General features: G+C 42.1%; 1 protein-coding gene across 6 annotated transcripts in view; it reads left to right on the top strand.

Annotated features, from left to right (window-relative positions):
* Positions 1–23,211, top strand: part of ptpn21 (protein tyrosine phosphatase non-receptor type 21) — an 83,474-nt gene that overhangs the window by 32,224 nt on the left and 28,039 nt on the right. For all 6 annotated transcript variants that reach the window (XM_055640349.1, XM_055640345.1, XM_055640347.1 and 3 more), the window contains 7 exons: positions 880–1,049; positions 1,754–1,851; positions 13,976–14,043; positions 14,410–14,480; positions 17,655–17,742; positions 20,872–20,960; positions 22,304–22,391. In XM_055640349.1, the coding sequence (XP_055496324.1) occupies positions 880–1,049; positions 1,754–1,851; positions 13,976–14,043; positions 14,410–14,480; positions 17,655–17,742; positions 20,872–20,960; positions 22,304–22,391 (672 nt within the window). The remainder of the gene's footprint in view (positions 1–879; positions 1,050–1,753; positions 1,852–13,975; positions 14,044–14,409; positions 14,481–17,654; positions 17,743–20,871; positions 20,961–22,303; positions 22,392–23,211) is intronic.

Genomic DNA, 23,211 nt, shown 5'->3' with positions numbered 1-23,211 from the left:
GCAAGGACCATAATGTCAGACTTCTATTTTTAATTATTGCTTCATTTTCAACATAATATGTTCACATTAGTTCTATGCTTGTCCACTTTTTCATTAATTCACTATGCATGAGGGGCAATTAACCTACAAACGCACACGTCTTTGGGAAAGTGGCAGGAAACTGAGCTCCCAGAGGAAACCCGCACAGTCACAGGGAGAATGTGCAAATTCCACACAACCAACATCCGAGATCAGGGTCGAACCCCGATCTTTGGTGCTGTGTGGCAGCAGCTCTACTTGCTGTGCTACTATGTTACCCCTAATTTATGGTAGGACTTGCTGCATACTTTGGTTAAGTAAACCCAATATTATTTTTAAGGATCCCTCTAGTAGAAAATATTGGGACATTTATCCCAGTGAGACATTGTTCATTGTAGAGGAGTGTGGGTGTAAAGTAGATGTAATGAGGTGGCTAATATTAGCTCTGCCCACAGAATAAGTGGGGAGAATTAAAAAATAAGTTGGCTGTGTTCTCAAAACTTGGATAGAACTGTCAAAGACTTGTTACCATTTGCATACTCATTAGGCCATCTTTAGTTCTTTACATCTCATCTTTTCATATCTGAATCTTTCTGAAAAATGATGGTATTTGTTTGTTTTTTAAACTTTTAAATCTCAAAAGCACTTTAAAAATTATGCCTTGATGAATCAGATTTTATTAGAGATTTGCAAAAGAAAATCAAAACTCTTTCCAAATCTTTTGGGGCAGTACTTTTCCATTAAAATCAACCAGTGAGCAATTCAGACCGCGCGAGTTGAAAATATTTTCAATTTTATTTCATTTTACATTACTTCCAATGTATTAGATGTTGATTAAGTTTTATTATTTCTTTTCTACAGATTAATTACTTCAGCCTTTGGTATTACAACAAACAAAATCAATCACGATGGCTGGATCTGGAAAAGCCTATTAAAAAGCAGTTAGATAAATATGCCGTTGAACCTACAGTTTACTTTGGTGTGGTATTCTATGTGCCAACTATTATACAGCTCCAACAGGAGATTACAAGGTAGGCAACCTTTAGGGTTCTGCTCGAGAAGCTGCTTTGAGTAAGTGCCTCAATTTGATTTCAAGTTGATGCTTCAATTAATATTGATTATCTCATGAGCATATTTGATTATTCAGTAGAAAACTCAGTATATTACATACAACAGTTGCAGGTTCAAAATTAAAAATGGAGTCATTTACCTTGGTATAATTATACAGTAATGCACTTTTCTCCAGAACGGTTGCAGAAAAAAAAAAATTAGAATGGTTAGAAGAATGGAAGAGTGACTTCACTTCAATTGTATATTCTATATTGTGAAGGGAATTGCACGGGCAAATGAAAGAATATTTTGTTGAGCCATACTTGTAGGTGAATGGGGAGCTGGCGGAGACTGAACTGAGTAACTTATTATGCTGTAATATTTAAAGAATAGACTTCCTTTAATGTTGAATGTCCACTAATGATACTTGTCAATGTTAGCAATGCATTTGGAACCAAATGTACCTTAATATGCTCTTGGAAATTAAACCTACATCTTGGTGTTATTAAAATCTTGCAAGCCCCAAGTTTAAGTTCTGTTCTTTTGAGTTGCATGATCTCAGCTGGTGGCGTGGTTGTATTTATTGACCATAGCATCATTGTAGTAGGGAAAAGATATGCAACTCCTGCTGTGATTAGGAAATGTGGAACGTTATTACATGAAGCACTGCAATTTGTTTGCGCAGATACCAGTATTATCTTCAATTGAAGAAAGATATTTTAGAAGGTCACATATCTTGCACGTTAGAACAAGGAATTCAACTTGCTAGTCTAGCTGCACAAGGTAAGAACAAGTTTGTAAGATAAAACGTTTGATTCTAAGTCATAGCAAGTACTCTCAATGTAATTTTAATGGATAAATGCAGGACTATTTTGGATTTCCAATTAAACTTATCTTTGATAATTTTGCTAAGTAAATCAGAAGATACTTATACAGGTATACAAAATCATAAGAGGAATAGATTGGGCAGATGCACAGTCTTTTACCCAGAGTGTGAAATCAAGGACCAGAGGACATAGGTTCAAGGTGAAGGGGAAAAGATTTAATAGGAATCCGAGGGTTACCACAGATTGTGCTGGGTGTATGGAACAAGCTGCCGGAGGAGGTAGTTGAGGCTGGGACTATCCCATTGTTTAAGAAACAGTTGGACAGGTACATGGATAAGACGGGTTTGGAGGGTTATGGGCCAAGCCCAGCAAATGGGACTAGGGTAGCTGGGACATCGTTGGTCGGTGTGGGCGAGTTGGGCCGAGGGCCCTGTATGCACACTGTATCACTCTATGACTATGACTCTATGTAGCTGGACAAAGTGTTATGTAGTTAAAGCCCTTGCCAATCCTCTCTTGACAACATTATACGTGGTTTCTTCTTGCTTACTGTCTCCCTCCCTTTCAAAATATCCACCTCTATCAGCCAATACAAAACACTTAACTCCTCCTATCTAGCAACCCAGTGTCCACCTTCCAATCGATTTCCTCTCTTTTTGAACAATTTCATTGCATTCCAAAAACTTTCCATATTTTGACATAGCTTGGAAACAGACCCTTCGGCCCACCAAGTCTGCGCAGACCAGCGATCACCCTGTACGCTAACACTATCTTTCACACTAGGGACAATATCTACAATTTATAGAAGCCACTTTAAAACCTGTACGTCTTAGGAGTATGGGAGGAAACCGGAGCACTCAGAAAACCCATGTGAGCACAGGGATATTTACAATCTCCATACAGACTGCTTCCGTAGACAGGATTGAACCTGGGTCTCTGGCACTGTAATGGAGCAAGTCTACTGCTTTGCCACTGTGCTCCCTCTCCACCCCTGCATAATGCAAAATTGACCCTAAGTAAAACTACAAACAAATCATTGCCATGATTCTTCTTGATCCTTCACAATTCTGTTGTCCCATGATTGTACCTTTGTTCTCAATTTTTCACAACTGCATTTGGCAATACCATTTCCAGAAATGAAGTTCACCATCGATTTATAAAGTAATAGAACCCATATCAACCTGGACACCAAATTCAGACCTTACAAAGTTGCTCACAGGCCAATGAACTTCAGTCTTATTTATGAACATCTGGGACTAGTATTTCAATTAGGAAAGCAGTCCCTCAGACATGTCAAGCAACAGCTGAACATACAGTGCCCTCCATAATATTGGAGACAAAGACCCATCATTTATTTATTTGCCTCTACTCCACAATTTGAGATTTGTAATAGAAAAAAATCACATGTAGTCAAAGAGCACATTGTCAGATTTTATTAAAGGCCGTTGTTATACATTTTGGTTTCACCATGTAGAAATTACAGCTGTGTTTATACATAGTCCCACCGTTTCATGGCACCATAATGTTTGGGACACATGGCTTCACAGGCGAATGTAATTGCTCAGGTGTGTTTAATTGCCTTAATGCAGGTATAAGAGAGCTCTCAGCACCTAGTCTTTCCTCCAGCCTTTCCATCACCTTTGGAAACTTTTATTGCTGTTTATTAACATGCGGACCAAAGTTGTGCCAATGAAAGGCAAAGAAGCCATTATGAGACTGGGAAACGAGAATAAAACTGTTAGAGACATCAGCCAAACCTTAGGCTTACCAAATCAACTGTTTGGAACATCATTAAGAAGAAAGAGAGCACTGGTGAGCTTACTAATCACAAAGGGACTGGCAAGCCAAGGAAGACCTCCACAGCTGATGACAGAAGACTTCTCTCTATAATAAACAAAAATCCCCAAACACATGTCCAACAGATCAGAAACGCTCTTCAGGAGTCTTGTGTGGATTTGTCAATGACCACTGTCCACAGAAGACTTCATGAACAGAAATACAGAGGTACACTGCAAGATGCAAACCACTGGTTAGTCGCAAAAATAGGATGGCCAGGTTGGAGTTTGCCAAGAAGTACTTAAAAGAGCAGTTCTGGAAAAATGTCATGGGTAGATGAGACGAAGATTAACTTATTTCAGAGTGATGGCAAGAACAAAGTATGGAGGAGAGAAGGAACTGCCCAAGATCCAAAGCATACCACCTCATCTGTGAAACAGTGGTGGGGGTGTTATGGCCTGGGCATGTATGACTGCTGAAGGTACGGATTCACTTATCTTCATTGATGATACAACTGTTGATGATAGTAGCATAATGAATTCTGAAGGGTATAGACACATTCTATCTGCTCAAGTTCAAACAAATGCCTCAAAACTCATTTGCCGGCAGTTGATTCTACAACAAGACAATGATCCTAAACATACTGGTAAAGCAACAAAGGAATTTTTCAAAGCTAAAAATGGTCAATTCTTGAGTGGCCAAGTCAATCACCCGAATGAACCCAAATGAGCATGCCTTTTATATGCTAGGAGCATCAAATTCCTGGGCGTGCACGTCTCTGAAGATCTTTCCTGGTCCGAGAACACTAATGCAATTATCAAGAAAGCTCATCAGCGCCTCTACTTCCTGAGAAGATTACAGAGAGTCGGTTTGTCAAGGAAGACTCTCTCTAACTTCTATAGGTGCACAGTAGAGAGCATGCTGACCGGTTGCATCGTGGCTTGGTTCGGCAACCTGAGCGCCCTGGAGAGGAAAAGACTACAAAAAGTAGTAAGCACTACCCAGTCCATCATCGGCTCTGACCTTCCTTCCATCGAGGGGATTTATCGCAGTCGCTGCCTCAAAAAGGCTGGCAGTATCATCAAAGACCCACACCATCCTGGCCACACACTCATCTCCCTGCTGCCTTCAGGTAGAAGGTACAGGAGCCTGAAGACTGCAACAACCAGGTTCAGGAATAGCTACTTCCTCACAGCCATCAGGCTATTAAACCTGCCTCTGACAAAACTCTGATTATTAATAACCAATTATCTGTTATTTGCACTTTATCAGTTTATTTATTCATGTGTGTATATATTTATATTACGGTATAGGGACACAATGATCTGTTTTGTAGTAAATGTTTTGTGTGCTGAAGCAAAGCAAGAATTTAATTGTCCTATCAGGGACACATGACAATAAACTCACTTGAACTTGAACTGAACAGAAAACTGAAGGGGACCAGTCCCCAAAACAAGCATAAGCTAAAGATGGCTACAATACAGGCCTGGCAGAGCATCACCAAAGAAGACACCCAGCAACTGGTGATGTCCATGAATCGCAGACTTCAAGCATTGCATGCAAAGGATATGCAACAAAATACTAAACATGACCTTTCATTTGCATGATATTGCTGTGTCCCAAACATTATGGTGCCCTGAAATGGGGGGACTATGTATAAATACTTCTGCAATTTCTACATGGTGAAACCAAAATGTATAAAAATGGCCTTTATTAAAATCTGACAATGTGAACTTTAACCACATGTGATTTTTTTTTTTCTTTTCTATTACAAATCTCAAATTGTGGAGTACAGAGGCAAATAAATATATGATGGGTCTTTGTTCCAAACATTATGGTGGGCACTGTAGTTATACTCACAGAATCACAGCTTGTACGTCAACACTTCTCCATCACAGTCCTTGGATACAATCTCCAACTGAAGGACATACTCACCAGATGAGGCATTAGTGGTATTCATGAAGGAGAGTATCATCACACAGCCAACCTTGAATACAGGCCCGTGTAGCTTTGTGGCATTGAGTCAAACCAGGACAAAGAAACCAGTTTTTGATTACCTTTTACCATTTATCCTCGGCAAATGGATCAGTGGTGTACCAAATTGAACAACATTTGGGACATGCATTTAAAGTGAAAATGGAAATAAAAACCTGTTTATCTGAAACCTAAATTAGAAATAGAAAACATTGGAAATACTGAGCAAGTCGAGTTGCATTTGTGGGAAGAAAAACACAGCTAACATTTTAGGTCCAGGACCTTCAAAAATTGAGAGGGAGACAAAAGAAGCTTGTTTTGCGCTAAGAGGGCAAGGGTGGAGGATGTCTGTGATAGGATAAAAACCAGGGTGGCTTTAGGGATAAATGTAAACTACGTTATCTGGTTAATATGAACCATTTATCAACCCCGATATTGACATATTGACTGCTGATACGGTGCTGTTGTGATCTATTTACTGACCTACACTTGTGGTGGCCAGGTGTCACCTCTGACATTTCCTCGTATCTCCCTTTGATAATAACCCAGCCATGGAACATCAGGCTATGGTTACCCACAGTCCTGCACAAAATCTACAAAAAAAATTTGGGATTCAAAGAAGAAGAAGTACTGACACTTTTGAAAAATATGGAAGTGGATATGTCTCCAGGTCCTGAGGATATTCCCTAGGACATTGAGGAAAGGAAACTAGACGTTGTCCATAGTCCTTTAACTAGGTCTTTATTCAAACACTAATAACACACGTTCCAGTACTAACCACAACTGGTCTACACACGTACTGGAACCTAACAGGGAGGGAACATGCAGACACTACAGTTATACTATAGAATGTGGGAGGGACGATATGCTAATGAGGTAGTTACATATATGGTTGCATGCATAACCATCTACATCCCTTCCCGTAAGATAAATAGCAGCAGCAGGCAATTATACAGACCTGCATATAATAACAATAATGGTCAGTGAACATCTCAAACTAAGCATAATCACCATACCGATCAGGGGCCCGCACAACTCTGCCAGAGCGGGTCCGTACACCACCCTCACTCCCCTCTCCCAAAGGCAAAGGCAGCGAAGATCGGGGGGACGGAACAGGCAGTAACGCAGGTCGGGGACTAGAAACCGGCGAGGCAAAAGACGAACTAGAAGGGGAGGACGAAGAAGGAGAACTGACAGGAGAGGACCGTGGGGAAAGAACAGGAGAGCCGAAATCAGGTTTCACAGGAGCAGGTTGGGTAGGCGCAGGAATGACAGCAGGGGCACATGGGATAGCCCGAGGGGGAGAAACAGGTAAAGGAGTGGATGTGGACGGGAAAGGGATCGGTGGAGGAGGCTCACGGACAGCACGCAAATGCTGGCGACTGCGACGATATACAGTGCCCTCGTAATCCACCAAATAGGAGCGAGGGGAGTCAGCCAGCCCTACAACAGTAGCAAGCTTGGAAAAACCGGTAGGAGTCTGCATGCGAACCACCTGGCCCGCGGAGAGGGAAGGTAGAGGACGACAAGACTTGTCATGAGACCGACGCTGGATCTCATGGCGATGAGAGATGCGGCGGTGGACCGCCTCAGGGGAACGAACCACAGGAGTCAGGGATTGTTGAGAAATAGGCATAGGAGGACGGAGGACGCGAGACATGAGCCGTTGGGCAGGAGAACCCAAAACCCCATCGCGAGAAACATTACGCAAATTCAAAAGTCCTTGGTAAAAATCACAATTTGATAAACGAGACTGTTCCAACAAAGTCTTAGCACTGCGCACAGCACGTTCTGCCAGCCCGTTGCTCTGAGGGAACTCCGGGCTGCTAGTGTAGTGGGCAAAGTTCCACTTAGTCGCAAAGGCAGCGAATTCAGCACTAGTGAACTGCCGGCCGTTGTCAGTTTGAAGCTTCACTGGAGAGCCAAACGTGGCAAAGTGACGTCGCAGCTTACTGATGACCATCTCCGAGGTGATGGTGGGAAGAAGGTCCACATCAAACCAAGATGAATATGAGTCAACAAGTACCAGATAATTCTTCCCACGCCACTCAAAGATATCGGCGGCCAGTGAAGACCAGGGCATTTCAGGTGCCGGCTGTTGTAGCAGGGGCTGACGTTGATGGTGAGGGGCCGTGGAGTTGCAAGCAGCACACGCAGCAACCCGAGCCTTGATGTACTTGGCCATAGCAGGCCAATAGTATTGCCCTTGGGCATGGGCAACGGTGGCGTCTGCACCCGGGTGCCCGGAGTGTGCAGCAGTATAGTAGGCGTCATACAACGAGGCAGGAATAACCACTTTGTGACCCTTAATGACAATACCATCCCGAAGTACAAGCTCGTCCCGAACAAGGAAGAACGGCCTCACGGCAGCAGGCAGGGAGTGTGGCTTGCAGGGCCAACCACGCAGAATAACAGCAGACAGCTGCTGCAAATCAGAGTCAGCAGCGGTGTGCTCAATCAGTGTCTGGAACTGCTTCGACGGGACGAAATTCACGTTGAGGACATGCAGATCAGATTGTTCATATGGATGCTGTACACAGGAGGACAAAGGCGCCCGCGACAGGGCATCAGCAACATGCATTTCCGTGCCCTTCTTGTACACTATGTCAAACTCAAAACGTTGCAGCTGTAACATCATCCGCTGCAAACGGGCCGGGGCAGCATGAATGGGCTTATTAAGTATGGTAACCAGCGGCTGGTGGTCCGTTTCGACTGTGAACCGCACACCGTAAAGAAAATCCCTAAACTTCGAACAGGCAAACACCACAGCCAGGAGCTCCTTCTCGATTTGAGCATACCTCTGCTCCGTGTCAGTCATTGTGCGAGAAGCAAACGAGACAGGCAGCAGAGAATCACCTTCGCAGAGCTGCATGCAGGCAGCACCGAGGCCAAAACGGGAAGCATCACAGGTCACGACAATCGGCAGCTTGAGGTCAAAGAATCGCAGTACAGGAGTGTCAATCAGCTGCTTTTTTAAAGCGTCAAAAGACAGTTGGTGCTGTGGGCTCCAAGACCAGGCAACTTCCTTCTTGGTCAGAAGGCGCAGCGGCGCACTTAGCTCACTGAGGCGCGGGATAAACTTGCCCAAATAATTCACCATCCCGAGAAACCTTTGCAGACCTGCAACATCAACAGGGGCAGGAAACTCTGAAATAGCCGTAGTCTTGGCAGGGTCGGGCTTCAGACCCCGAGAGGTGAAAATGTGTCCGACGTAAGAGACCTCAGACAGCCGGAACCGGCACTTGGAGGGATTCAGCTTGAGGTTTATCTGACGAGCACGGTCGAGGACCCGGCGGAGATTACGGTCATGCTCCTCGACATCCCGGCCGTACACAAGGATGTCATCTACAATGATGGCACATGGGAGCCCGGCAAACAACTGCTCCATGGAGCGCTGGAAAACCTCGCTGGCGGAGCTAATCCCGAAAGGCATTCTGAGGAACTTGTACCTCCCAAAAGGCGTGGCGAAAGTAGTGAGGTCGGACGACTTGCTGTGCAGAGGAATCTGCCAGAAGGAGCTTCTGGCATCAAGAACAGAAAACACGGTGGCTTGGCCCACCTGGGCAGCTACATCCTCGACAGTCCGCATAGGGTAGTGTGGTCTCTTGATGGCAGTATTCAAGTCCTTCGGGTTGATGCAGACCCGAATCTCGTTCTTGCCCTTCTTCATGGTTGCGACCATGGTGGACACCCAGCTGGTGGGCTCGCTGACAGCTTCCAGGACCCCCAGGTTCACCATTTTGTCCAGCATAGCTTTGACCTTGTCCTTCATTGCAAACGAAACCCTATGAGACGGACGGCACACTGGGGTGACAGATGAGTCAATGGCAATCTTGTATACGAGAGGTAGCTTCCCCAACTTGTCATCAAAAAGATCGGGGTATTCGGACACGGGGTCTAACTTTACCCGCACCTCATGGACAGTACTGTCAAATGCGACCAGGCCCAGATCCTGGCAAGCCTGATTACTTAGCAGAGGCACACAATCACAGTCCAAAACAAAAAACGATAAATCACGAGATGTCTTCTGTAGCTTGCAGTGGAAAGTTACCCTCCCCACAGGAGTCAGCTCCTCCCCACCGTAGGCTCTCAGCACCGATCGATCAGCAGACAGTTGCTCATTATTTCTTATCTTGTGGAAGAGCTTTGTTGAAATAACAGAGACTTTCGCTCCAGTATCCAATTTCGCTGTGAAGGTCTTGTTATTGACAGTGACTAGCACCGATGGATCGGGGAGGCGAGTCTGGTTGTGCAGCAGAGCGTAAACACTAGCATCCCCCATCGAAATGCTGGAGTCAGACTCGAGGGCGGAATCCTCTTCGAGCTGAGAATCAAGGACATTGTCGATCCTTTGGAGATTGTTGAGCACCTGGCGAGGTGGCTGAGCCACGTTCCCACGGGAACGGCAAACGGACGCGAAATGGTTAAGCTTTCTGCAGTAGTTACAGGCTTTTCCGATAGCAGGACAAGCAGCCTGTGGCAAGTGACCATATCCACAATTAGAGCACTTTCTGGCACCCTGGGGGCGGGGGGCAAACTGGGGGCGAAACTGTGGTCTGGAATTGCTAGGTGCCCTTCGTGGCACGGACAGAGTAGCCACAGCGATGGTGCAGTTCCCAGAACCTCTCTCCCCACTGACCGGAGTAACGACCTCAGCTAGCCTGCAGGCATGCACAGCTTCATTTAACGTGAGGTCAGGTTTCCGCATTAAATCAGTTCGCAGCTTTTGATCAAGCATTCCATTAACCAGTATGTCCCGCGTGAGCTCGTCACGTAACTCACCAAAACGACAGCGCTGCGACAGGTGGCGGAGGTCAGCAATGAAACATTCCACCGGCTCCCCAGGCTGCTGCTTGCGGGAGAACAAACGTGTTCGCTCCAAGATTCGATTTGAAGGCAGGTCACAGATCTCCGTAAACTTTCTCAGTAGACAGGCAGGGTCGTTAGGAGATTCAGCAGGCTCAACAACCTGGTCAGCCACGTCCATAACTGCTGGACGGTATTCAAACGAGTTAGCTCTCCTCATGGCATCCGGACCAGCGAGATTCAGCAGCAAGGATGCTCTGAGAGCAGGAGAGTCATTGTGGTGTGCGATGTTCACATAATGATTGTAGTCCATTACAAACGTCTCCCATCGCTCCGCGATGTCAGCATCAAAAACTAACGGGGAGTGCTTGCGACACGACGAAGCCATCCTTGCACACACTTACAAGATAAATGTAATCCCACTTCTGACACCATGTAAAGGAAACTAGACGTTGTCCATAGTCCTTTAACTAGGTCTTTATTCAAACACTAATAACACACGTTCCAGTACTAACCACAACTGGTCTACACACGTACTGGAACCTAACAGGGAGGGAACATGCAGACACTACAGTTATACTATAGAATGTGGGAGGGACGATATGCTAATGAGGTAGTTACATATATGGTTGCATGCATAACCATCTACAGTTATTGTAGAAATAGCAGGGGTGATGACAGAAATATTTCAAATGTCATTAGAAACGGGAATAGTGCCGGAGGATTGGCGTACTGCGCATGTTGTTCCATTGTTTAAAAAGGGTTCTAAGAGTAAACCTAGCAATTATAGACTTGTTAGTTTGACGTCAATGATGGACAAATTAATGGAAAAGATACTTAGAGATAATATATATAAGCATCTGGATAAACAGGGTCTGATTAGGAATAGTCAACGTGGATTTGTGCCTGGAAGGTCACGTTTGACTAATCTTCTTGAATTTTTTGAAGAGGTTACTAGGGAAATTGATGAGGGTAAAGCAGTGGATGTTGTCCATATGGACTTTAGTAAGCCTTTGACAAGGTTCCTCATGGAAGGTTATAAGAAGGTTCAATTGTTGGGTATTAATGGTGGAGTAGCAAGATGGATTCAACAGTGGCTGAATGGGAGATACCAGAGAGTAATGGTGGATGGCTGTTTTTCAGGTTGGAGGCCGGTGACAAGTGGGGTGCCTCAGGGATCTGCGTTAGGTCCACTGTTGTTTGTCATGTACATCAATGATCTGGATGATGGTGTGGTAAATTGGATTAGTAAGTATGCAGATGATACTAAGATAGGTGGTGGTGTGGATAATGAAGTAGATTTCCAAAGTCTACAGGGAGATTTAGGCCATTTAGAAGAATGGGCTGAAAGATGGCAGATGGAGTTTAATGCTGATAAGTGTGAGGTGCCACATCTTGGCAGGACAAATCAAAATAGGACGTACATGGTAAGTGGTAGCGAATTGAGGAATGCAGTTGAACAGAGGGATCTAGGAATAACTGTGCAAAGTTCCCTGAAGGTGGAATCTCATGTAGATAGGGTGGTAGAGAAAGCTTTTGGTGTGCTAGCCTTTATAAATCAGAGCATTGAATATAGAAGTTGGGATGTAATGTTAAAATTGTACAAGGCATTGATGAGACCAATTCTGGTGTATGGTGTACAATTTTGGTCGCCCAATTATAGGAAGGATGTCAACAAAATAGAGAGAGTACAGAGGAGATATACTAAAATGTTACCTGGGTTTCAGCAACTAAGTTACTGAGAAGGGTTGAACAAGTTAGGTCTTTATTCTTTGGAGCGCAGAAGGTTAAGGGGGGACTTGATAGAGGTCTTTAAAATGATGAGAGGGATAGACAGAGTTGACATGGATAAGCTCTTCCCATTGAGAGTAAGGAAGATTCAAACAAGAGGACATGACTTCAGAATTAAGGAACAGAAGTTTAGGGGTAACATGAGGGGGAACTTCTTTACTCGGAGAGTGGCAGCTGTGTGGAATGAACTTCCAGTGGAAGTGGTGGAGGCAGGTTCGATTTTATCATTTAAAAATAAATTGGATAGGTATATGGATGGGAAAGGAATGGAGGGTTATGGTCTGAGTGCAGGTAGATGGGACTAGGGGAAAATAAGTGTTCGGCACGGACTTGTAGGACCGAGATGGCCTGTTTCCGTGCTGTAAGTGTTATATGGTTATTAATTACCCTCTGTCACTTTGAGTGCTTCTAATTTCCTGGTCCCAATGAGCTCATCTTTAGCATGGATTTCCAATATCCTTTGTATCCAATCCACATCATGACAGTCTGAGGACCCATCTGCCTCCTGGAGCAGAGGCTGAACCAGTTCCCTTCCACCAGCACGATCTGTTGTCTGTGATCTTATTCTCGCATTGAATAACTTCTTCCTAAATCCCACATTTTATCCAGATCAAAGGACATCAAAGGCCTTCACATAGCTCCAAACTATCCCTATCTTGTGGAGTTTTGGAACAGTATTTGTTTCAGTCTTAATGGGCCCATTCCCTCTTTTTCCAGTACAATGATGACTGTATTGGTGCTGTCACATGCAGAACTTTGACGATTTTGTTAGTTTTGCTGCCACATGCCACCTGGTTCTCATTCTGACATGAAAAATCTCTGGCTTTCTATCCTTTAGTGGACACCTCACTGCCTACCTCAGGAGATATTCTAGCTACTATAATAGCCGTCTATACTATAATAGCTACTGTAATATCCATCACATGCCTATCGACTCAGCTATCTCGACTACTCTTCATTCCACCCTTGCAACATTAAGGACGCTTCCATTGTTCCATTTTCTCTGTCTCTTATTATTATTGGTTCTGAGATGTAGGTGCCTCTGAAATGTCTTCCTCCTTCCTAAATCTGGAATCCAGTACACCATTGTTAACTAAGCCTTTGATTGCACCTCATCCTTTTTCAATTCCTTTGCTGTTACTATATTTCCACAGGTACTGACTTCCCCTGGTCTACACCTTCCATCTTTGCATTCCACAGGTGATTCTCCACATTTTTCACCGCATTGAAAGAGATTCCAACACGTCCTCCGCTTTCAGCATTTTGGTGGGATCATTCGCTCTGTGACTTTCTAGTCCACTCCCCTGTTCCCACCAACCACCCCCCTTCCGGCACATTTCCTTGCAACAACAGGAGATGCAACACATAGTCATAGAGTGATACAGTATGGAAACAGGCCCTTCGGCGCAATTTGTCCACATCGGCCAACATGTTCCAGCTACATTAGCTCCACCTGCCAACATTTGGTCCATATCCCTCCAAATCTGTCCTATCCATGTACCTGTCTAACTGTTTCTTAAGGTGTTCTTAACTTGTCCTTTTACCTCATTCTCTGAGTAAAGTGTAAACGCAAGATGTTTTAGGGTTATACCAAGTCTTTGTTCCAGTCTTAATATTTTCACTCAATTTTTAAATGGATTTGATGTACTTGGCCAGGAATGCATATACCAAATATCATTTTTTTGGGTCGGTTTTGTTTTCTGTGAAATTTATATTCATCTGTTTTTCTGCAGCTGATTTTGGAGACTATGATCAGTATGAATCCCAAGAATTCCTGTACAAGTGTGATCTTTTCCCAGTTGTAAGTTCATTTATTATATAGTTGTGTAAACATTTAAATGAAAATAATGGTCTTATTTTAAAGGTTCCAGTTTAGACGTTAGGGTAAAAATACTTTCTCCACGAAACCTTCACTATCCTTGTGTTTCAGTGTATGAAGTTCATGAATATAATATAAATGGAAAGAAGATTGAAGATATTCAAGACAATTTTATATAAATTATCCATTGTATGTGTGGTCAGCAATATTAAATAATGGACATATTTTGCAGTTTTGTTACAGTGAAATTAAAGTATAATAATGTTGCATCAAAAATAAAAGTGGTTATCTAGTATTATTCCTTTAATAAGCTACTTTGTTTGTTTTTATCTTGCCTGTTACCCAAAGAATTGGATTCAAGATGACCGAATGCTACAAGATGCCACACAGAAAGTTGCTTCACTATATCAGAAATTCAGGTTAAGTTTTTAAGTATCTTGTTTGGATCTTTTCCTCTTGTACTGACGAGGTTTCTGTAGATTGTTGCACTTGTGTATTCAATCATGAATGCAGCAATAATACTGAACTCTCAACTGAGACCAGAAGTCTCTTACTGAAAATTGGGAATTATTGAAATGGAACGAGGTCATTCGAGCAGTGTTTGTACATGTTAAATAGCTTCAGAGCAGCTTTGCTGATGCCTGATGTTACGTCACCAACCACCTTAGCTAATATTGCAAAGAAATAGGAGCAAAGATATTGTCATAATATAGTTGTAGAGTCATACAGCACAAAAACAGGCCCCCTCGGCACAACTTGTCCATGCCAACCCTTCTGAGCTAGTCCTATTTCCCTGCACCTAGCCATATATCCCTCTAAACCTTTCCTTTCCATATATATTCTAACTGTTATCTTTCCTGACTCAACCATTTCCTCTGGAAACTTGTTCCATATACCTAACAACCTCCATGTGGAAAAAGTCACCTCACACCTTAAACCTATGTCCTTTGGGTCCAAAATTCTAGCCTGCTCAACATCTCCCTCTAGTTTGGGCCTTTGAAGTCCTGGCCATATCCTCACAGGCCCATTTCTGCACCTTTTTCAGCAAAAATGGCATATTTCCATTAGAGGTGACCAAAACTGAACACAATACTCCAAGTACAACTGTGACATAACATCCTGTTCAATTCCCTGACTGATGAAAACTTGTATGCCCAAAACCTTCTTCACCCCATTTCCCCGTGACACCACTGCAACTATTACTTGTACTCATAAATCCCACAGCACTTTCTGTTTTTGTCTGTATCCAGTTAACTAGCTCTCCTCGAAACCCATGATTATCATGTTGAAGCTTATTAAAGCTGAAGTCCATATAGACTACATCAATGGTCCTGCCCCCATCAACCTTATTGGTTGCTTCAAAATATTCAATCAAGTTAATGAAACGCAATCTCCCAGGTGCAAAACCATGTTGACTTTCCCTCATCAACCCTTGTCTTTCCAAATGTATGTATAGTGCATTCAAAAAATATTCAGACCCCTTCACTTTTTCCATATTTTGTTTTGTTACAGCCATATTTTAAAATGGATTAAACTTTTTTTAATCATCAACCTACACACAATACCCCAGAATGAAGAAGCGAAAACGGGTGTTTAGAATTTTTTTGCAAAGTAATTAAAAAGAAATTGCTGAAATATCACATAAATACCATAAGTATTCAGACCCTTTGCTGTGAGACTCAAAATTAGCTTAGGTTCATCCTGTTTCCATTGATTATCCTTGAAATGTTTCTACAACTTGATTGGAGTCCACCAGTGGTAAATGATTTGGAAAGGCACGCACGTGTCAATATAAGGTCCCAGTTGACAGTGCATGTCAGAGCAAAAAACAAGTCATGAAGATGAAGGAATTGTCCATTGACCTCCGAGAAAGAATTGTGTCGAGACACAGATCTGGGGAAGAGTATAAAACAATTTCTGCAACATTGCAGGTCCCAAAGAGCACAGTGACCTCCGTCATTCTTGAATGGAAGAACTTTGGAACCACCAGGACTTCATAGAGCTGGCCTCCCGGCCAAACTGAGCAATCGGGGGAGAAGGGCCTTGGTCAGGGAGATAACCAAGAACACGATGGTCACTCTGACAGAGCTCCAGAGTTCCTCTGTGGAGATGGGAGAACCTTTCAGAAGGACAACTATATCTGCAGCACTCCACCAATCAGGCCTGTATGGTAGTGTGGCAAAACGGAAGCCACTCCTCAGTAAAAGACACATGGCAGCTCGCTTGGGGTTTGCCAAAAGGCACCTAAAGGACTCTCAGACCATGAGAAACAAGATTCTCTGGTCTGATGAAATCAAGATTGAACTCTTTGGCCTGAAAGGAAACCAGGCACCGCTCATCACCTGACCAATACCATACCTACGGTGAAGTATGGTGGTGGACGCATCATGCTGTGGGGATGTTTATCAGCGGCAGGAACTGGGAGACTAGTCAGGATCGAGGGAAAGATGAACAGAGCAAAGTACAGTGAGATCCTTGATGGAAACCTGCTCCAGAGCATTCAGGACCTCAAACTGGGGCAGAGGTTCACTTTCCAGCCCGAGAACGACCCTCAGCACACAGCCAAGACAATGCAGGAGTGGCTTCGTGACAAGTCTGTGAATGTCCTTGAGTGGCCCAGCCAGAGCCCGGACTTGAACCCGATCGAACATCTCTGGAGGGACCTGAAAATAGAGAAGAATGGGAGAAATTACCCAAATACAGGTGTACTTGTAGCGTCATATCCAAGAAGACTTGAGGCTGTAATCGTTGCCAAAGGTGCCTCAATAAAGTACTGAGTAAAGGGACTGAATACTTATGTAAATGTGATATTTCAGTTATTTATTTTTAATTACTTTGCAAATTTTTCTAAACATTTCACTTTTTTATTATGGGGTATTGTGTGTAGATTGATGATTAAAGAAACATTTTTTTTTACCCATTTTAGAATAAGGCTGTAACGTAACAAAATGTGGAAAAAGTGAAAGGGTCTTAATACTTTCTGAATGCACTGTATATCTTATTCTTCAGAATCCTCTCCAGTAGATGTTAGGCTTACTGGTCTATAGTTCCCAGGTTTCTCTTCACAGCCCTTCTTAAACAGACACACACCATTAGCTACCCTCCCGTCTAACTGGCACCTTTATCGTGTCTAATGATGAATCATTTATTTCAGCCACGACTCCTACAATTTCTTCTTTTACTTCCCTGTGTCCTTGGATATATCTGATCAGGTCTGGGAGTTTTATCTACCCTCGTATGCCTTGGACGCCCAGCGCTTCCTCAACTATATTTGGATTCTCCTCGGACATCTTCATTATTTTGTAGTATTGTAAAGGCTCAACACTGAAGTGACATAAATTTATTACATTATACATTATTTAACAAAATGTATTATTGTTAAACAAGTATTGTAAGTATTTACATTACATTATACAAGTATTTAACAAAATTGTGGTGAGCATGTGAATTGTTTCCGACCATCATTTCCATTGTTAATTGGCAAGGTAATCTGGAGTTTGCTTCTGAAATTCTAGCCACTCGAATGGTGTTCTAAACAAAAGTTAATTAATGTTTTTATACATTTATTTGTATGTACTCTGCTTTGTTTCTAGGGGTCTTACTCCCTCTGAGGCAGAATTACTTTATCTTCAGGAGGTAATGAAAATGGATGACTACGGCCATGAAAACTATACAGCCAAGGTATAAAAGAAGAAAACATAGAAGCATTATCTGCATATGGAGATGAGAAAGTGTTGCCTTAAAGTGTTTTTAAAGAATCCTAGACTGCATTTTTTAATAGCATCATGTACACTTTAGGACTTAGAAACATAGAAATTAGGTGCAGGAGTAGGCCATTCGGCCCTTCGAGCCTGCACCGCCATTCAATATGATCATGGCTGATCATCCAACTAAGTATCCCGTACCTGCCTTCTCTCCATACCCTCTGATCCCCTTAGCCACAAGGGACACATCTAACTCCCTCTTAAATATAGCCAATGAACTGGCCTCGACTACCCTCTGCGGCAGAGAGTTCCAGAGATTCACCACTCTCTGTGTGAAAAAAAGTTCTTCTCATCTCGGTTTTAAAGGATTTCCCCCTTATCCTTAAGCTGTGACCCCTTGTCCTGGACTTCCCCAACATCGGGAGCAATCTTCCTGCATCTAGCCTGTCCAACCCCTTAAGAATTTTGTAAGTTTCTATAAGATCCCCTCTCAATCTCCTAAATTCTAGAGAGTATAAACCAAGTCTATCCAGTCTTTCTTCATAAGACAGTCCTGACATCCCAGGAATCAGTCTGGTGAACCTTCTCTGCACTCCCTCTATGGCAATAATGTCCTTCCTCAGATTTGGAGACCAAAACTGTACGCAATACTCCAGGTGTGGTCTCACCAAGACCCTGTACAACTGTAGTAGAACCTCCCTGCTCCTATACTCAAATCCTTTTGCTATGAAAACTAGCATACCATTCGCTTTCTTCACTGCCTACTGCACCTGCATGCCTACTTTCAATGACTGGTGTACCATGACACCCAGGCTCGCTGCATCTCCCCTTTTCCTAGTCGGCCACCATTTAGATAATAGTCTGCTTTCCTGTTTTTGCCACCAAAATGGATAACCTCACATTTATCCACATTAAACTGCATCTGCCAAACATTTGCCCACTCACCCAGCCTATCCAAGTCACCTTGCAGTCTCCTAACATCCTCCTCACAGCTAACAATGCCCCCCAGCTTAGTGTCATCCGCAAACTTGGAGCTATTGCCTTCAATTCCCTCATCCAGATCATTAATATATATTGTAAATAGCTGGGGTCCCAGCATTGAGCCTTGCGGTACCCCACTAGTCACTGCCTGCCATTGTGAAAAGGACCCGTTTACTCCTACTCTTTGCTTCCTGTTTGCCAGCCAGTTCTCTATCCACATCAATACTGAACCCCAAATGCCGTGTGCTTTAAGTTTGTATACTAATCTCTTATGTGGGACCTTGTCGAAAGCCTTCTGGAAGTAAAGATACACCACATCCACTGGTTCTCCCCTATCCACGCTATTAGTTACATCCTCGAAAAATTCTATAAGATTCGTCAGCCATGATTTACCTTTCGTAAATCCATGCTGACTTTGTCCCATGATTTCACCACTTTCCAAATGTGCTGCTATCCCATCTTTAATAACTGACTCTCTAGCAGTTTCCTCACTACCGATGTTAGACTAACTAGTCTGTAATTCCCCGTTTTCTCTCTCCCTCCCTTCTTAAAAGTGGGGTTACGTTTGCTACCCGCCAATCCTCAGGAACTACTCCAGAATCTAAAGAGTTTTGAAAGATTATTACTAATGCATCCACTATTTCTGGAGCTACTTAAATACTCTGGGATGCAGCCTATCTGGCCCTGGGGATTTATCGGCCTTTAATCCATTCAATTTACCCAACACCACTTCCCGACTAACCTGGATTTCACTCAATTCCTCCACCTCCTTTGACCCGCGGGCCCCTGTTATTTCCGGCAGATAATTTATGTCTTCCTTAGTGAAGACGGAACCAAAGTAGTTATTCAATTGGTCCGCCATATCCTGGTTCCCCATGATCAACTCACCTGTTTCTGACTGCAAGGGACCTACATTTGTTTTAACTAATCTCTTTCTTTCAAAAGTAGCTCCACATTACCTGCCCATGCTAATTGGGGAGGTGCATTAAATGATGGATTTCCCAGTAAACTATCCCTAATTCTCCATCACCTGAATTACTTGGAAACATTTTATTATAAATATCTGCATAAACGAAATATGTTGAGAATTTGATTCCTACAAAAGCAGTTTTAATGACTGGAAAATGGTTTACTCCTAATATTGGTGTGGTGAGAAGATAGGATAATACGTTGTCTTCTCTCCCATGAATTTAATGTGCTCAAGAACATTAAACATGAAAATTAATTCATTTTCCATTAGTTTGATCCACAGACTAAAATTACAGTGTATGCTTGAATAAATTTCAGTTGTCATAAACTGCCAATGTCTCTTGTTCTGCATCTTTATATGCAAGAACAAATACAAGACGATGTATTCCAATTGCTTGTTAAAAGATGTGGAATGATTACAACTGTCACTCATCTCGGGAACCAGAAAGATGAGCTGAAAAAAATGGTCTAAAAACTACTTGTCTAGATTTAATGGCAAAGGAAATATTACACTGATAAGGAACAGTTCAATATTAATGCTTACATAAATTCATAAATTAAAAAATGACAGATAGTGAAATTTATTGCTTGTTTAAAAAAAAAACGAATGGGGATTTGTATGAGCCATTTGCTTGTGGAGTTCAATTTGTCACTTCAAGATTTTTGAGATTTCAAGCATACCTCAATGTTTTAATGCCGATTGTTTTCCTTTGTTCTCATAAACAACTATTAGAAGTCCAATCACCACCTGTTTTTATCTCTGTCTATTGTGTCTGACATTGAATATAAATTAAATGAACAAACTATTTTTGCAGAAATTTTAAATTGAAAATAGCGTTCAGCTTTGATAGACCTGTTTATTTCTGACAGCATTATGAATCAATTTATATGCCAGCATCCTATCAAATTGCAACAGCTTTGGATTCTGAATGAACTTGATAAATTAAATTGTTCGAACCAAGAAATGAGATTCCATGAAGACTTTACAGTGTGTGTATAAAAATGAGCAAAGAACTTGCTTCCAATCACAAAATACTACCAAGTGATGAGAGATTATTATACCTTTCCATTTCCCGCATTAATTTTGAATTATTTAATCGTGAACTAAAAATGCAATATTTCTGTATTCTGATTTCTCTATTTTTTGATTTTGTAGGACAGCCAAGGAAACGATCTATTTATAGGTACATGTTTGGAAGGCATCTTTATGAAGCACAAAAATGGAAGACTTCCATCTGTTTTCAAGTAAGGACCTAATGAAAATATATTGCAAAACATTACCTATTTAAATTAAAACTCCTTAATCCTTGGTTTGAATGGCATTTCTTAATCAGATAAATGCAGAAATTAGTGATTGCAATTTTGCCAATGTATATGCTAATTTAAAGTGTGGTTGCACTTGATTCTAACAGAATATTTGAATTGCCATCTGAGCTATTATTTTAGGATGTGCAGTTGCATTTCTTCCATGACCCAAAAGCTGCTAATGTGGCAGCTTTGGTCAATGGATAAAATTTGCATTGATAACTAATTTTCTTCTAACAAACTTTTGCAGTGCATTGTACTTCAGTGTATCTTGAAAATCTAATATGAGAAATAATCCTCAGTATTCTTGAGAATAAAATGTAATAGGCTATTTTATATAATTTAGAACTTGTTATTGTTCAATGGAAGTCAATTTCCACAGGTTAGTACAATATCTTCAAGTGTGGGTTTAGGAAGGCCTTATCTAATCTGGAGGCTTATCTTTGAATCCTGCCATGGCAGTACAGAGACAAATTCAGTTAATTAAATAGGAATAAAAATATTATCCTCCATGGTATCTGTTACACTTCATCAGAACAATCAAGTAGCATATTTCACCTGAATAGTTAACTTTGTTTCTCTTTCCACAATTGCTGGCTGTCTTGCTGAGTGTGTCCTGCACTTTCAGTTTTTATTTCAGTGTCCTGAAAGAGTTTGCTGGCAGCCTCTATAATTTGGCAGGTAGGGAGGGGAAAAATCAACTTAATTTAGTCCTCTTCAACATTCTTGCATGTGTGTCTGTCCATGGTGGATATACTATGACACAGACTTTGTGGAAATGAAGTTGCAACTAGAGATTGAGAACATGTTGCTTCATGCTGAGTGATATGGCCAATTGAAATTATGAAAACTGAACATCCACGAGATACTGCTGGTCCACAAGCAACATATTGCAGATGTTGCAAATGTGACCTGGAAATTAAAAAAAATATCAGATCCAAGAGGTCAGGCAGCTTCACAACTGCTGCTGGTCTTTAACAATAGCTGAATTGTCCTTTGGCAAAATCTTAGTCCTCATTGCCTATAGATCCCCTTAATTCTGGTGTAGTACAAGAGCTGCGGAGGACCAATGCTGGATTGATCTTAAAATGAGATGCTAGGCCTATTCATCACTGCACTAAGCATTCACATATTTTTGTTGTCAGCATACTGTGGTTGCAATGTGTACCATCCATAAAATGACAGTTGCAAAAGAGAATTAAAAATTCATCCATAAGTATATTATAAATTCTTTCCGTTGTTGTAGAAATTGCTGTATCAGGTTTTTTTTTTTTTTTTTTCAGATGGAATGACATATCGAACATGTCTCACAATAAATCCTGCTTTGCATTAGAATTGGTAAACAAAGAAGAGACCATCCAGTTTCAGACCGTGAGTGTTCTAACACTATTTGATTGAGGTTATGTTGACACTGTGTGGAGGACATGTTTAAGAAAGACCTGCAGATGCTGGAAAAATCGAAGGTAGACATAAATGCTGGAGAAACTCAGCGGGTGAGGCAGCATCTATGGAACAAAGGAATTGGTGACGTTTCGGGTCGAGACCCTTCAGTCTGAAGAAGGGTCTCTACCCAAAATGTCACCTATTCCTTCGCTCCATAGATGCTGCCTCACCCGCTGAGTTTCTCCAGCATTTTTGGCTACCTGTGTAGAGGCCAAGTATACTGACCCATCTTCTGTTTTTGTTTCTGAAGATACTTTGTGCTGAGTTGTGTTCCAAAGTTTGTGCTTCATTTCCATTAATCTGTGTAGTGGCCATTTGGCCTGTTTTGCATGTCATTGATGATGGCATGTACCTTTAAATTTTAGACTGCCCGTTATATTGTGGGTGGGATTTATGACGTGTTTGGAGCTAAGATGCTTGCGCAGAAGTTTCGTTTTTAGTGTAGTTTGGAGCGAGCCAGGGAGAAGGTTAACCCTTCGACCATGCTAGCCATGCAAGCCATGCAAGATCGTGAGTTTTAAAGAAGATCATGCCAGTGTTACGGAGACACGAGGAGTTTTCTAATGTTTAAAGTAATAAGCTGGAGTTCAATGAAGATTGCAGTAACGTCGGAAGAAGTTTGGATGTATTATACCATTTTCTATCAACAATAAAGCATTTATTAATCAAAGGACTGTGTTTTTTGAAGACTTACCTGTGAAGAAGCTCTGAAGGTCTCTGAGCCAGATCGCATGTGTATCGAAGATAT

The sequence above is a fragment of the Leucoraja erinacea genome, chromosome 9 (assembly GCF_028641065.1).
Source record: "Leucoraja erinacea ecotype New England chromosome 9, Leri_hhj_1, whole genome shotgun sequence".
Lineage (NCBI taxonomy): Eukaryota > Metazoa > Chordata > Chondrichthyes > Rajiformes > Rajidae > Leucoraja > Leucoraja erinaceus.
The sequence above is the reverse complement of the archived record's forward strand: the minus strand, read 5'-3'. Positions and strand labels throughout refer to the sequence as shown.